This window comes from Macrobrachium nipponense, chromosome 36, assembly GCF_015104395.2.
Source record: "Macrobrachium nipponense isolate FS-2020 chromosome 36, ASM1510439v2, whole genome shotgun sequence".
NCBI lineage: Eukaryota > Metazoa > Arthropoda > Malacostraca > Decapoda > Palaemonidae > Macrobrachium > Macrobrachium nipponense.
In genome coordinates, this window is record NC_087220.1 from 27,119,739 (window position 1) to 27,137,327 (window position 17,589).

The following is a 17,589-nucleotide window of genomic DNA, read 5'->3' on the forward strand; positions in this document are numbered from 1 at the left end:
ACTGTTTTCACTGATATGACATCATTTTATCACAATGAGTATCACAGCTGAATATGTTCTTCAACACTAATACATTGTGATATATTTTTCCCTCTGAGTTCCCTCCTGTATGATACCAGATATAAGGGAAATCTTGAGATATCATAGTTGAGAATAAATCACAATCACAGAGCATTATGTCGTCAACAACGACAGCAGAAAAAAAAAATTCGCCCCATATGCTATCCGTGTGAAATGCTTTTTTTACTCCATACAATTCTGGGATCCACAGGAGTGATGGGTGCGATTAAATCCCGGAAATACCCTGGAGGTGAGCTTGACACGTCTGCCCTCCCTAACAACCAGGCAGCAACTACCCATACCCAAAAAAATTTATACTCTAATATTTCATCAAAATGCGTCGTCCCTATACTTATAATAGACTGTATGACGTAGGAACGAGAATACAGAAATAGTATGGTCAACCTTTCCATGACACCGCTGTGTAACCCGACTCTCCCTGGTTTCTGGTTCTTGGTTCCTAAGCGCTCACTCCACAAAGACAGTTGCGGGCACACGGCATTATTCATGTGAGGTGCAAAGCTTCATTCCCATGTTTACTTTACTCACTTTTAGTCCAACTTTAATTAATGTTACTTCAAAATGTTTATTTTAATTCATGTCTGTTATTATCCTTTTCTGTAACAATAGTAACCCATTGTCACAAGTATTCCCTCCGACTGGGTGGCTTGGGTTCCAAGTTCCCAGATGGAATAGGACTAGCATGATATAGGACTACGATGGTCAGCCCTGTAGCAATAAAGATCTAAGCGAAGGTCCAGCAAGATCCAGGTGGGTTTATTTTCAATTTTATTAAGAAAAATAAACTTTATAAATTTACATGGCACATTACAACAATGGAGAACTGCTGAGTTTAAGGATCGGGAAGTCAGCGACCAAATACACAATACAAATTGAAGAAAAACTCACAGCATCAGAAAAAAAAACACACACAATTTCATACTTACGTTACATCTGAATAATTAAACAAGTTTATAATTGAACTCTGACTTCGCCAAACCACGGATGGCGAAAATACAAATGGATTAGATGTGAACACGACGGCCTCTTGGCTGATGCCGTGTTACTACTTGGCTGGGGAAGTAAGTGACGACACGAATTGACTAGTCTTACCTCTTCAGTGTGGCTCGAAAAAGACGTTTATTGCCTCTCTGCATGCCTCGTCCTCTATATTGATTAAAAGAAGGTCCCTCTAATCAGGGCCCAAGCTCTGGGGGGGAGCAGGAAAGGGTAGTACTACTTTCCTGGGGGCCGGCAGTCTTGGTGGGGGTGGCTGTGACAGCAGCTTATTTATTTTAACTTTTCTTCTCAGAGAAAAAAAAAAAAAAAATCAAAGGATGACGAATGCTCTAGGGGCCCTTGATCCACTAACAATACTATTCATATTATTATCTTACTTATTTATTTTTCATTTTTAATAACTGATGACCAACTATATTTCTGGTACTTCCACTTACTCTTGCAATAAATTTACACAAACTAATGGCGTTTGATATACTCCTAATTTTCAATTTAAGCCTGTATAGTTGGACACTTTTGAATGGTGTGAGGCCTGGGAAGGAGGCAATGGAGCAAGGCCCCCAAGGGGTGGAGGAACATTGCAGGAGGGATCCAGTTTTTAAGCAGGCTGGGGCCTGAAAGGGTGATGCTTAGGCCCTGCGTCGAATACTCAAAACGGTGATTCTATAGGCAATCTGGCTGACATGAATACCTCTTGAATACACTTACAGACAAACAAGAAAAGGGTGTATCATGTATTCTTAATGAAATCATTTCAGTCCATTAACTGCTTTAACAGAAACATTTGAGATGTAATGCATGTCCCGTTTTTTCCAATCTATGCATCCCTTCTAGACCTGGTGAATATGGTTTTTCTTGTACTGTTTCATATTAATTTCACTGGAAAGGCTTTGTTAACCCATTACAGCCTCCTTTATATCTCCTGGTAATGCGGGCCTGCAGTGGGTAACAAGGTGGGGTCTTGATGGGAGCAATCTACAAAAATGAATGAAAAACAAAGATGTATAGTAGACTATGTCTAAACACAGCCTGATTGAGGATGCCAGGTCCTGTGCTGGAATATTGCCTCGTCCAGCTGAATGTCATTCCTTCCTTATGAATATCTGTATTAATGACGTAAGCAGAGTCCCTTCATTCACAATATGTTGCTCTACCAGGCCTAACACTCTCCTGTCAAGTGAATAATGACCATGTAAAGCATCCAGAGAAGGTTTATATCTTCCTCCCTCCTGTGACTTAGCAGCAGACTCATGAGTTGGCCTCAGTCATCTCTCTAAGAATGGAGTGGTCCAAATGCTACACCTCTTGCCCTGTATACAAGGGTGTAGTTACTTCCATTCTCTGCTGTGCTTGAATCAGGAGCTGAGAGAAACCAGTACCTATAAACAGACTGATAATCGATGTTATCTGGATATTTCAAATGACCTGTGTGGCTGCATACTGATATTATTACTATACTATTTCAGTGGATGAACCTATTCACATGGAACAAGCACACAGGGGCCATTGACTTGAAATTCAAGTTTGCAAGGAATGTTGGTTTCAACTTCCCAATGCAGCAGTAAGTGATCACGATACAGAGCCAGAAAATGTAATGATAAATGACCAGAGGTGTAAACTGCTTTCTTAGTATGAGAAGAAGTAACTAAGTGAATTGTATAGGCCCTGGGACCAGCCTGAATGTATAGACAAACACTATATGTCTAGAAGGGAGTTTGTTTGCTGAAGGTGCTGGGAACTATACTAATTTTTATGTGGGGTGCAGTCACAAGTACACAAATGCCCGTAGTGACTCAGGCAAGAAAACTTTGCTGGATTCCCTGATGATTAGTAGTTTAGTTAAAGGAAATACAACAGGGTGCAAATATATTCTTAATCAGGTGGCCATAAGGTTGCCAACATCCTGTGTTGCTCATGGTTCTTTGTTATCAATGTTCAGTTCCAATATGGATCAGGGTCATGACAGTGTTGACAGTTGAGGTTGTTCAAAAGCTGAGGCTACAAAGCAAGGTGTGATGGTGACCTTCGCAGTTCTGTCAGCTCATCTTTGGCTGGCTGACACTAGATGGCCACTGTGGAGACATTGGAAACAGCTTCTTAATTTCCAGATCATGAGAATCGTATATATCAAATATAAAAGAAGAGACAAAAGATGGCATATAATTCACCTCAAAATACAGTAGTAGTATAGCTTGAAACTTATGAGCAGCAGAAGCAAAGGGCCTCTCAATCCATTGTTGGACAATGTCCCAAGGAACAGATATACAAACAAGGTCCCTTCCCATCCACAATGCAAATACACTTGTTCAAAAAATCCTCTTCTTTACCTAACCCTACACTGCTTCTATTATTTGCTGTACTTTACTTTCTACATTAAAATGGTCATATGCTTTCCCAGTACATTAAGTAATGTTATGCCCTTATAATACTCAACGCTGTCACATTTTCCCTCATACAGGGGAACACATTTCTTTCTCTTACTATTTCTCTAAAGCCTTTGTCAAAAAGAGACCCTGAACACCGCCACCACAAACTCAACTACGCTATCACCACTGTACAATACAACAGCATCACAATCATATTCCCATCAACTCCTTGAAGTTTTCAGTTCTTCAGTCCATTGATGTTACTGGCCTCCCTAGCTTCTCATAAGCCCCTTCCACTACCATTCTCACATATTGTCCTTTTTACTCCTACATCATTTATAATCGATTCTTCTTCTATACTAAATATCCCTTCAAAACACTCAATTCATTAGGTTGCAATATAAAGGCAACAAACTACCTAGGAGGAACTATGGTGGAAGCAAACTGGCTCTCTAATAAAAGGTTGAGAGCCCTCAAGGACAACCATCACACGATTCACTAGTCATCAGTTCCCCGTTTTCTACCTTTGGTTTGTTGGTCCAAGACCCGAAGAATTAAATTCTGCCAAGACGTGAATAACAAACAAATATATCTTACCTTCCATAAAAATATCCTTAGCTATATACATCCATCCCATGCTTCATTATCAATTCCTGATTGTTCTTTACTACTTTCAGTTTGCTCGCGTCCTTGTGTATCTTTTACAGAGAAGTGTCTCGACCTGCATTTCTTTATTTTACCGAAGGCCAGGAAGTAAACAGTGGCACATGCAAAGGCTATACATGCCCATATCCGGAATGTAATTATGTGCCCAAGTCGTTCCCGTATCTCACTTCCTACAGTAACACCCAACAGACGTCCTGAAAAGAAATTGTACATTAGGGGATAAACATTACATCAAACTGTGTCATAGAACCCTACAATCGAAACCCCGACGAGATTGTACTATTCCTCAAACTGTGGTATAGTTTTGTGTTTTCCTTAATTATGTAAAGTGAAAATGCACATTGTTTGGAAGAAAGACATTGTTTTGTTGTGTTTGCATTTAGTTGTGAATAGCATTCATTGTGTTTGGTTGTTTCATGTATTTACTAATTGTAAACATAAGTATTAGTGGTGCTTGAGTGAAAATTATCGGTCGTCATTTTTTTCTTTTTCTACGTAGGTACGGTAACTAGCCAAACCTTTTGCATTAGATAGGAACTGCATGATCATGATGAGGCAGTCATAGTTAAGAGCCCTACCAGAATGGGGGTAACTCTGGTGGATCCTTGTGACTGGGAGTTGTCGGTGTCTCCAAATCCACTTAAGTATTCCCTTTCATCTAAAAGATCATTTAGTGAATTTCCTTTAGATGATATGCATATCTAATTGTAACGAAATTTCCCGGAGTGTCCTTTAGATGAGGGTTACGAGGTAGAGATTGTGATTATGCCAATCTCAATACAGGCTAAGAATAACGAATTCGCCATTTGAATTAACAGTTTGTATCATTTATATGTTAATTAATTACACTACACAATGCAATGTTTTAAGTATAATTTAGAATATGAGTGAGTAACCTGGGTGTCGTAGCATAAAACTTAGGCTACGGTTAGGTTAGTAGATTTAAAAATGCTATACTTATTCTGAACGAGTCGGTACCTACCAAGTTCAAGTTATGTAAAAATCTTATTTAGTCCTCTGTGTGGTCTGGGTACAGAAACATAATCACCGCTGTTTTCAGCCCCAAGTCAATATCCACAGTGTTTTATTATTTTTCTTTATGTGAATTGGTACCTTTTTGTCAAATCACAATGTCTTGACAGACTGAAATAACAAATAAGGCATTCACTTTCAAAAGTGGATGTCTATTGCACCAGTGACCATTAACTTTAAGGTCTTCAGCATTCATGGAGCACTGAACATGAACCTTAGTACTTCATGACAATATCAGTTTTCCCAAAGTTCTCCATTTCTGATAAAAGAAGAAGCTAGGCATTTATACCATCGCGAATTTCTTTGTGATGGTTACGCACTTCAAAATATTTGATTAGGAATGTGCATTTTAAGTGATTATTTTCAAATACACAGGTGCAAAATCCATTTCTGTGAGGTTGTTCTGCAAGGAGTGTGGCAGAATGAAAGTCATTCACTTATAAGTGAATATGTCAGTTTCATGAAGTGTACCAACCATTATTTTGGCACTCCCAGAACACTAAGCTTAAGAGGATAGGATGTGCTGTGGGTTTTCTGGTAAATTCTTTTGGGTAACATAATGAAAGTATTATTACTTTTTATACAGAAACTACAAAGTCAAGAATTTTTCACGATTGTTTGAAAATTGGTGGGATGCCTAAAAAAGAATACTTTTAATGTAACTGAATACAATGATAAAGGCTGATCATGAACAAAACCAAAAAAATTATGTAGTCTGTGATATAGGTTGCTTTCAAAAACTGCTTTATACAGCTGCAGAACTGAGGATATTCTTCTTCATCTGCAGTACTGAAGAGTTAAAGACAACAATACAAACAAATAAACAAATGCAGATTTACATTATAACTTTTGAACATCATGGTATCTTTCAAACCGATGCATAAATCTCCTTGATAGTGGTTAGCATTTACTGAAATTACATGGTCAGTGTAAAGATTTACTGGGATGGAGTTCTTTAAAATAAAAGAAAATATTTTCCTGACAAAAGAGAGGAGGTGTCTAAGAAGTGCTAAGTAAGCTTGCTGCAGCAACACGACCTTTAGAAAGACCTGAGAAGTTCATGGAGGAAAAAAAAGTAACAGATGAGACTTGGTCTAGATGTGAATTCAGGTAAAAGTGCACAAGACAGAAGAAGGTGGAGAGAATCCATCAGGCGTCTAACAACACAAAGGATCTCACTGACTAACCTGTGCCCAAGTATAGTATTCCTAACATTCCTCTGAACGAAGCGATGGTCTCTGTAGGGAAGAGAACAGTGCAGTACAAGATGGCTGCAGTGAAGAGGAGGCCATTTGCTATGGACTCGAGGATCTCAAGCGGTAGAACCCACCAAGGGTCTTGAAGGAAACTAAGTCCTGAAGGAGAATTATGGTGTTAAAAGAAGTTTCTTAGAGAGAAGTTTCTTAGAAGAATCGGGAAAAATTTATTTGTCGAATAGGCTCATCACAGCTTTAATCTGACTTCCACATCTTATGACAACTGCTTATTTGGCACTAAGACACTCACTTATATCTAGACTGGCTAAATAAACACACAGGACAGTTTAACTTAGCAATAAGTTACCAAGTGGAAGTCTCATACGATATTCCATGCGACTGATTTGTTTTACAAATGCTTTTAAAGAAATTACATGAAAAAATAGGCACAAATAATATACCAGGCATTTTCTAACTATTTCCAGACCAAAGAGCGATGTCATTCTAAAATGTGTAAGTAGCTATAAGCAACTGAAACCCAGTACACACGATTTGTTTTTAGTGCATCGTGTCACATGATAACTGAGTTTACTCTATCATTTCAAACTGTACTTTGCTACCTAATCTTACGTATTTAGAGGTAATGACTAATGCCCTTATCAGTGCTTAATGGACAAGTCAGTGGCATCTAGCATGATGGACTGGACAGGATAGGACAAACTGAGGAAATGCCTGGGGAGAAAGAAAAGTCAAGTGTGCTAGTGAATGGTTAGCTTACCCAAGAATCGTACTGCATACGCAAGCAGACCAAACATAATAAGAGGCGGATGTCCGACCAACTTGGCAAAGAAGGAAGTGATGAGGGTCAAAATAAATTCAAAGGGAGCCCCTATAGTCACTGTGAGGCCAATGAGGACAGGTGTGGCCCCTAAACCTGACAGGTACCGGTACATGAAAGTCTCGATGTAGCCAATGAACATACCTGCGAACAGAGAGTGCAAACAGTTAGAGGAACTCTTTCATTTTCCTTGTAAAGGCACGTCCATGTGGGCGGGCTTTGCTCGACGAACCTTGCTCAATGTGACGTCAGACGTGCAGATACAGCGGGGAAAGTTCTGACATTCTCCGCTTCTTAAGTCACATCGAACACAGTTCGTGTAACAAAGCTCAACCATGCGAATGGGGTTTAAGGCAGTTACTGGTGGGGGGTGGGGCGACTGCCTAGGGAAACAGGAGAGGGAGATTCAAAAGCCGAGGTGGATGGTGTGTCATAGGCGATTTGAGGAAGGTTTGAGCAGCAGGTGAAGCGTAGAGGATAATATATATCTCTGGAGATGCTGTCTGTATACCAGTACTACGTAGTTCGGTGGTCTTCCACTAGGGCGGCGCTGCAGAGTCTTGCAGGCATCTTTAAAAGTCTGTTAACTGCACAAGCTGAACAGGGGCTTGCAACTATAGTGAATTTGTTTTCATCCTGAATTTTAAATCAGCAAGTGTTTAGTGAATGTTTATGAGTAAGTGTTTAGTGAATGTTTATGAGTAAGTGTTTAGTGAATGTTTATGAGTAAGTGTTTGGTGAATGTTTTGTGAATGTTTAGTGTGTAAGTATTCAGTCAATGTTTAGTGAGTGTTTAGGGTTTGGTGGGTAAGTGTTTAGTGAGTGTTTAGGATCTAATGAATGTTAGTGTTTATTGAAAATTTAGTATGTAAGTATTCAGTGAATGTTTAGGGAGTGTTTAAGGTTTATTGAATGTTTCATGAATAATGGTGTTTAGTGAATATTTAATGTGTAAGTATTCGGTGAATGTTTAGTGTGCAAGAGTTTAGTGAGTGTTTAATGAGTGATTAGTAAATATCCAATTATTTAGTGTTTAGTGAGTGTTCAGGGGTATAATGAGCATTTAGGGTTTAATGAGTATTTAGTCTTTAATGAATGTTTAGGGTTTAGTGGCTGTTTCTTGTACAGTGTTTAGGGTTTAGTGACTGCTTAGTGTATAGTGAGTTCTTAGTGAAAGTTTAGTGAGTGTTTAGTGTTAAACAAATGTTTAGGATTTAGTGTTTAGTGTTAAACAAATGTTTAGGATTGAGTGTTTGGTGAATGTTTACATAGCAGTAAGGGTACAGCAAGTATTTAGTGAGTGTTTATAGGGCATTTAGTGTATAGTAAGTGTTGAATATTCAGTAAGTGTCTAGCGTTATTGAGTGTGAGCGTTCGTAAGTGCGAGTGTTTAGTAAGTGTGAGTGTATAGTAAGTGTGAGTGTTTAGTAAGTGTGAGTGTATAGTAAGTGTGAGTGTTTAGTAAGTGTGAGTGTATAGTAAGTGTGAGTGTTTACATTACTGTTTAGTCAGTGTTTAGTGGCTGTTGCAAAGAACATCCTCTAGTTTATGCTAGACACTGCTTAGATCCAAGAGCAGATGCTTAGGCCATGACCTCAATGGTCGGAGTGCTTAGGCCAACCTGTTTGTGTAAGGTAATTCTTCTCTATGAAATTGGGCTAAGTAATAATAATAATAATAATAATAATAATAATAATAATAATAATAATAATAATAATAATAATAATAATAGTAAAATATAGTACTATGAGCTGGACCGAGACCTTTCAATATGGCTGCCTTAGGTCACACGCTCGGCAGGGAGATCGCCACTCCATGTCATTGATGCTCTATGAGGTGAAGAATTTAATTGAATATAGAATTCAGGCCAAAGGCCAAGCACTGGGACCTATGATGTCATTTAGCGTTGAAACGGAAATTGACAGTAAATGTTTTGAAAGGTGTAACAGGAGGAAAACCTCAAAGCAGTTGCACTATGAATCGATTGTTAAGCGAGGTTGGAAAGTAAGATGGAAGAGAGAGAATATGAAAGGGTAAACAGAGAAAATTACTATAAAACCGAGCATGTCCAGTTATCAAAGATCTGTTGGGAAAACAGAAGCGACAGCCCTACTTCAAGCGGAAATATATTTAAAATTGCGAATCAATCGGCATACTTCAGGATGAGAAGTAAATTTTCTAAGCCAGCGTAATTAATATCAAAATGATCATTTTCATAAACTATGAATAAAAGCCAGTATGTCCATTTGTCGCCGAACTTACACGAAGGCTCTATTTTACCACAGTACTTTGCTTAGAAATTCACTAATAAGACGAATTCACACCAAAACTACTAGACCTAGTAAGTGCATTATTTAGCAACAATTAGAGTTAATATCTCAAGGATTATTTTATGATGCATTATAAAAGTTTCGCATTTCAGTGAAAATTGCAAATAACCTATTTAAACAAACAAACAACACAACCCCCCTCTACACAAATAAAATCTCAGTATTCTGAGACCAAATCATCTTCTATCTTGAACAGTTCTTGACAATCCATCTAAGAGAAGGATGTGGAATTTTTGTTAATCTGAATGAAAAGATCCAAAACAAGAAATCACAGTTGTGTAACTAGAGACTGAGATTTAATTCAAGTCTACAGTGCATTGCTTTAGGATACATGTATGTATTACAAAAGTGAATGTATCGCTGTACTGAAAAACCTTTTTGATTGGTTTTTTCTTTTATAATTCTTGAAGAAACATTTTGCTCCACTGTAGCAGGCACCGTAATCAGTACTCTCTATCTCAAATTAATGTTAGAACATCTTGCCTATTCGTTTTGATAAACACTTCTAAACTTCCTCTCTTAAATAAGTTCAAAGTATACGTGTCCCTCTGGCCATCACTTCTCACACAATTGTACTGTGGAAAACCTCTCAGAGGATGTCGTGCAATTGGTTCTTGAGAAGTCCAAGCGAAGATGCAATGAATTAATACCCTAATACTATTCTCCTTGCATTTCAATACATTTGTGTCTGTTTATCTATTTATAAATTTATTTTCTTTTTAATAAAAAAGGTCTCTTCTTTCCGTATTTCCCTTTACTTCCTCCTACTTCTTCCTAATGAGCCCCTTAGTATTCTTTGGAAGCTTGAACTTCAAGTCAATGGACCCTTTAGTGGGCTTGCTACATATGAATGGGCTTCATCTACTGAACAATAATAGGGTCTTGGCTCTAAACTTGCTTCTACAGTAGTCATAACCAATGAGATTATTTGACATACCTGCTGCTGTTATAGCCCCAAAGAAGAGCAGGACCTCTGCTTTGAAACAATGCCGCAAAAGGTCTTTAGTCAGCGAAGTAGCAGGGACCTTGTAGTCAATCCTGACGCCCAGCAATAAGATTCCTGCAGCCATCTGCAGGCCAGCTGACGCGTAGAAAATTTCACTGTCAAATAAGAGTCACCAGCTGAAAGAACATCTCAATAAGACAATGAGAGTTGGTGTCTTCATTCTCAGAGGAACTTGCTGTAAAAACAATGACGCCACTTACTTGAAACCACCAGTCTTTTCTACAATGACACCACTGAGGTAAGAGCTGATGATGGCACCTACAGTCCCCCACGCTCTTTGATAGCCATAGCTGATGCCTGACTTCTGCACATTGGCCATGACGGCTGCGTCAAATAAAGTAAGCGTGGCTCCGTTGCATACTCTGAAAGGAGGTTATAATAGGTGATGTCCTTTTTCTGTTCGAAAGACTTGAAGTAGCTCATGAAAAAAAATAATCTTTTATTTAAGAAAGATAAATAATTCAATATTGAAGCAATTCACGGTGCTTTAAATCTTATCTTCTCGTCCACTTTCAGGTTAATAAACAGCATTTCTTAAAAGGCGTAAGCACAAAAATAAAATGAGAACTATAACAGATTCACATCAACCATGCATGTGATTTCTAGGCCAGTCCCTTACGACGAGCCTGATTAGCTGTTGATAAGCCAATCACTAGGCTGGAAGCTCTCAGTCTCTCGAGAGAGTTCACATAGGCAGGATGTATGCTACAGCTCTCCTGAGGTGACGAAAGTAACCAATATTTTCTAAACATACCCATAGGAAGCTCGGACGACGACATATACCCAGAAGGTCATCGCTTGACGACTGTCATCGACTTCTCCCGCCGTTCTGTTTGCAGATGGAATAATGCTGCTGGTTTCGGAGGAAGGGTTTGCTGACGCTGCATCGCTGACGTTAGAAGCAGCTATTTGAACTACTTGCGATGGAATCCATGTGAAAATCAGGGCAATGACTCCCGTTGCCATGGAGATAATGGCCATGGGGACCTGTGTACGACAGACAACGGAACAAATTCAGCTCACAGTTCATAAGCAAGAAGGATTTTTATTTTAAGAATTGACTGCATTTGTACATATGTATTCCCTTGGAAATTTCCAGAGTCGTTATAACTGATTCCTGACTAATGATTTGCATACAGACAAAGCAATGTGTGATTCCTGCCTTATAAGAACTGATATTTCAAATGTTCTTGCAATTTTTGCTTTTACAGGAAATTAATTTGCAAACATCCCAACAAATAATATGGAATATGAATGTTCAGTAAGTACAGATAGTGTTAATATATCTGATGAGAAAAAGCTTCACAAATAATATATCTTTTACGGAAACCATTGATACTCTATTTACTCTAGTATGAAAGGAAATATGTCAACTTCGCATGAAACTACAAGAAACAAAATAGAATACATCCGAGAAATACAGTATATCAGCAACATGCAGACGAGTCCTGACATCAAGATTCAATTTTAATATACATTTTGCAGTGGGCCATTGATGTTCAGAAGTGGCAAGTACGGCTTTGTCTGTCCGCCCCCAGATCTTAAAAACTGCTGAGACTAGAGGTCTGCAAATTGGTATGTTGATCATCCACCCTCCAAGCATCAAACATAACAAATTGCAACTCCCTAGCCCAGTGGTTTTTTTTATCTTATTTAAGGTTTTAAGTCAGAAACTAACTGAAGATCTATAATTTCTAAGCTTCAGAAATCTACATGGATGCTGATGGCTTACTATGCTAATTCTTACGTCTTACCCTGTAGTTTCCCACTTTATCCCCAGCAATGCCAATGAGGAAAGGATAACATATGGTTAGAGTAGACAGGACTAGCGTGGTGATACCCGTCTGGTATTCCGTTAGTCCGAGTGCTTTTTGATGAATGGTGAACTGTGGCCATAAAATCACAACAGCTGCAAATAAAAGATAGGATCACATTCATGGGTTTCAATGTTTTCATACATTGCAATCAACATAAAAATGGGTACCTTTTCCCTCTATGACGAAGGGTAGGTTGATGCCTCATATTGACTTATCTGCTGCTGTTCAAAACAAGAAGTCCAGATTTGAACAATACCAAAAGGGGAAATAAAGATATGAGGGTTTGACATGCAACGTCCTATGGAAAGCAATGTCATCCAGGTAGTACATACATAGCAACTCAAAGACCATTATTTTGAGACATTACCAAAAACAAAAAGACGAATGTACCAGAAATTGTTCTGATCACTCTGACTTTACTGAAAGTCTTATAATTCCGGTGAGAGTGGTAGCTCCTGTTTCTTACTTTGTAATTCATTGTGTAGTCAATCACATCCGTTATTTTGTCAACAGAAGAACTGACTTTTATCCAAACAGGTGAACTGATTTGTTTATCAAGTCTTCCCTGAGAATCCACATTTCTCCTAATTCAGATCACCTTTAATGGGCTCAGTTATTTCATTCAGGTCATTTTGTATGGGTGACGAAGCTTTTAGTTTACCGCGTGCTTCGGGTTTAGGAAATGAAGCTCCTTTCCTAATAATTGTGCTAGTCATTTGACTATTACTCATATTAACCCAGTAAATATATATAATAATATCTGGAAACACCATTAACTGTCACATTTTGAGCTTCAATTACGATGAAATGTGTATATATTCGTGTAATTGTCATAGCATCCGTTCACATCATGATGTAAACACTTTCGCTAAACGAACTTTGGCTAGCAGCATATTACAATAAATTTATGAATAATATTGATTTATATAGCAAAATATGCATATTGCTATAGTAAAATAGGGATATATATAAATCACAATTTCATGTTTACGCAACATCAAAATAATAAAAAACATAACAAAATAAGCTAATGACGGAGGAGACCGTCATTAGGGCAGTATGGCGGAGCGAAATGCGTCGTCTGCTAGGAGAGTGAGATATCTCCGCCCACAGTGGCTGTAGGGGCGGAGTCTGGCCGAAACTCAGAGCACTTCGGGAATATGCCTCCCAGGCACAGTTGCCACAATTCTAAAAATATGTACGCCACGACAATGATGACGAAATGTCTGATATTTTTCATACTAACTAAATGTATGGTAATTACTCTGTTTTATAATAAAAACTTCATATGTTTAAGAATGCGAGATTTTTGGTGGGAAAAATGAATATGATTAAAAATGTTTTCCTGAGATATGTCACCACTGCTATGCTGGGTTCGTGCTCCGTTGGTTTACACGGTCAAACGGTTCGTCGAACGCGGTTCGACAAACATGTGTTCGAAGTGATGTTCGAACGTGTGAACGGGGTATTTGGTTGTCGAACATGTTTGTCAAACGGTTCGAAGGAAGTCTGTTCGGGTCTGACTTTCGTGGGCGGGGCTTCATTGTCCACAAACCGTTTGAATGTGAGAACGCGCGTCGAACATCAAACTTCAGTTGTGCTTCGAACCAAGGAGTCACCACATCAACTTAGGACGGAAATGTGGAGGACAACAATGGGAAGAGGAACAAGATGGGAAACTTGAATTCTTCATCAAGAGTTATTTCAACACCCCAAGAGACAGTACCACTGACAATCCCTTCGAATACCTCCGTCTCACTATTTTGCACATTTTCAACCATAATTACTTTTTAATTTTTGTTTTTGTTTACCAACAATATAGATTTATTTTACTGTATTTCAGCTGTCATAATGTTTCCAATAGACACTTAGAAATAAACAATTGTTAAAAAGAATTTCTTAGATAGTCCTTTTGAAGAACCTTGTAAAGAGCATCACACGTTTCTGGTATGATTGATGAAAAGAGCTGGTGGAAATGATAGCTGAAAATTTCAGATCATTAAGAGACCTGCCTGTTGCTGAACAACGTAAAGTGACACTCAGTCTTTCATGTGGAGTTATGGCCTCTCTCATAGATGTATCTTCATACATAATACTAATGAAAGGGGTGACACGCGTCAGTAGATTAATGTATGTTTCTTCATCCATCTGCAAATAATTACGCCAGTCATCTGGCTCTAATTTCAAATCAACAAGCAAGTTGGTGAGCGAAAGTTGATATCTTTTTAGCAACCAGTCCTTCGTCCACTTTGATCGTCTTTTTTTCCTTCATAGTGCCACGCTAAGCCAATGGCAATCAAATCGTCCTGGTCTATAGGCATAAGGGAGGCGGTGGTAACTTTGCTACAACGTGAGTCACAATGAGGTTTGATGTACAATTGGTGTGACTGTCTGACACCTCTTCAAACCGTTTGACAAGCAGGTTCGACAACCGGGTTTGACGAACCGTTTGATCGTGTAAACCGCCTTTACATAAACCTCCTCAGGGCTCAGGCCTCTGTCTCGACAAGCCTGAATGTGGGTCAGAGGCTGAACACAAAACCTTTCTTCCGCTACAACAGTTACAGATTCTGATGAATTTGGTAAGTGTTAGGTATCACGAGACGAAATGTATTGGAATGATATTCTACATAATTACATTGAGTCACTTCGGAGAGTTCTGTTGCCGAGCTGCTCGCACGGGATTTTTGAGAGAGATTTGGCAAGTCAGACAAATCTGAATTATACACTGTTGCAGAGTATTGGACTGACACAGCCTCCAAACAAGCAACAGGAATAGCTACTGGAAAGGGGAGACGCCTCATCCTTCTTCACGCAGGAGCGAAAGGCGGCTTCGTCAAGAACGCGGAACTATTTTTTTCAAGCAAAAAATTATGGTGATTATCACGATCAGATGACTTCTGCAGTTTTCGAGCAATGGTTTAAGACGCGGTTGTTACCAACATTTCCCCGATGTCTGTAATTGTGATGGACAATGCATCTTACCACTCGATGGTATTTGAAAAAAAAATTCATCTTGGAGAAAACCAGCGATGAAGGATTGGTTGATAAGAACGTGAAAACGTGGCAACGGTGCGGAAAGTGACCGTTATAGGCGGCCAAAGCCTTAGCGGTCTAACAGTACTAGTGTAATAGTTACATTTTAATATACAGATAAATTCCATATCTGTAAATAAACCCACGACCTAAAGGGTCATTGGCGAATTAGGAGTGTCCTACGTAACCATAAAATAAGACAACAAGACGTGAAAACTGGACCATGCTGTGCAATGCTTGCAGTAGCCTGGTTTGCGTTTGCATGTCTAATCATTTTCTGTATTTGTAAAACAAAGCACAACACCTTCCACGGGAAGCGGTTGACCTATTCACCCGGGGCGGAAGCGCATGACTTCCGAGGCCGCAGGGCTACGTGTTCATTTTGTTCTAATTATAATAAATCGCTGAGATAGCTAGTGCTCCGCTATCGACGCGATGCTCTTATATTGTCAGTTCTCTTCAGATTACTCAACGAAGCGGTCATCCGACCAACCATCTCTACTCCAGCGATGGAGCTAAGAAATAAAGTTGTTAAAAGTTATACTTCCTCCGTTTGAGTCATCTCCCTTATTCTAAAGAAGAACCAACTCTACTAGATATCACGCAGACGAGAAGGGAAAGCAGAACAACAATGCTTATGAACAACAGTCGTAAGAAAAGACATACAAACTGTCGCTGTCTTACACCATTATACTAAGTGGACAAGCGGAAGTTATACTAGTAGTAGTAGTAGGAATTATCTTTTAAAACAGCTCTTTATTGAAAGACGCTCACCACGAAGGTATGAGCAAACGCAATACGTAATCAATCAATGGTGATGCTCCTCACCTGCCAATAAGAGGAAGTAGATGCACTTCAAGACGAGCAACTGGCGGTTGAAGAGGTCGTTCAGAAAACCTCTGATTCCATCGAAGGGCGACATCGCTCTCTGGTCCCTTCTCCGGGAATTTCTGGAAGAATAAATCCTCTTGTGTAAGAACTGCTGTTATTAAAGGAATCTCGAAAGTGGAATGACGAGGCATATATAGGCCATCAACTATGCCCTTTTGTTAAATTTGCTCTCTGGTCTAGATTTAATTACTGTTGGTGGATGGGTGCAAATATTTCGGCAAGAATGGAAGAGGGTACTGGATACTTAACAGAGAGAGAGAGAGAATTTATAAATGCATGTTTAACATTATTACGTACTTTGTTGATAAGGACAATACTATTATAACATTACAATTATATTTCATAACCAGTTACTTATAACTTCTATTAATCTTATACAGATCCTCTATCACTGGTCCTCGTGTAACTTTGGAGATTGCCAATGCTATGATCTGGGGCTCTCTCGACCATCTCTTACAACGCCGTCAGTTTTGACACTTCCCCATTTCTCTCAATAAATACACATGTTTTTAAATGGTAAAGGATCATTTCAAAGTTACTGAGGCATTAGGATTTCATAAAAAAAAAAAAAATGAAGATACCTTGAGAAATATCCTTACTCATTTGAATGACGACTCGCCTTTTACATCAAATTTGTTCATATCTCTGCCATGACTTCAAAGCTATATGAAAAAAATCTCGGAGACGAGAATATATATATATATATAGATATATAATATATATATATATATATATATATATATATATATATATATATATATATATATAATATATCATTATACTGTAGTCTCAGGAAAATCTGGCATTTATGAATCCTCTTACGTGTGAATAAAATAAAATTCCTAAGGTGCAAAGTACAGCTGGCATAGAAAACACGATGACAAATGCTGGGATGATTGAAAAGTACATTGTATCCAGGAATGACAACTGGCGAAGACACAAAACTATTTAGTGATCCCACGTTTGGATAAAGACGGTGCCAAAATGACACCACATCCACAACAGCGCTAGGCCTACCTGATTAGAGAAGCGAGAATTGAACAGGACTACGGAAAGGGCAAACAGATTCTGGCTCCAGCCTTCGTGAAGTGAAAATGCTCCGCACTGGGCTCTTTTTGCTGCTGGAAACCCTCCCTTGAGCCAGGCCGCTCATACTACTACTGAATTGCCGTTGGTGGATCGTCGATGACCTCGACCTCAACCAAGCCCAGACCTCTTCCACCGCTTCTTCGTTTATGCGTCGACACATTTAGGCTATTTTGTCCATTTAGAGTCGGTTTAATGAGGTGGATCCAGGCATTCTACTGAGTCATTATAACCTCACTTTCAGT

The 17,589-nt window shown here is 38.8% G+C and overlaps 1 protein-coding gene across 1 annotated transcript; it reads right to left on the reverse strand.

The window, feature by feature from the left end:
- Nucleotides 1–834: 834 nt before the first annotated feature.
- LOC135203525 (major facilitator superfamily domain-containing protein 6-like) lies at nt 835–17,441 on the reverse strand. Its single transcript, XM_064233260.1, has 10 exons — nt 17,276–17,441; nt 16,196–16,317; nt 12,269–12,423; nt 11,269–11,501; nt 10,715–10,876; nt 10,446–10,609; nt 7,119–7,322; nt 6,332–6,499; nt 4,044–4,306; nt 835–3,152 (listed from the first exon to the last, which is right to left on the reverse strand). The coding sequence occupies exons 2-9, from the start codon at nt 16,287–16,289 to the stop codon at nt 4,065–4,067; spliced, it is 1,422 nt and encodes a 473-aa protein (XP_064089330.1). The 5' UTR covers nt 16,290–16,317; nt 17,276–17,441; the 3' UTR covers nt 835–3,152; nt 4,044–4,064.
- Between the last annotated feature and the right edge of the window lie 148 nt (nt 17,442–17,589).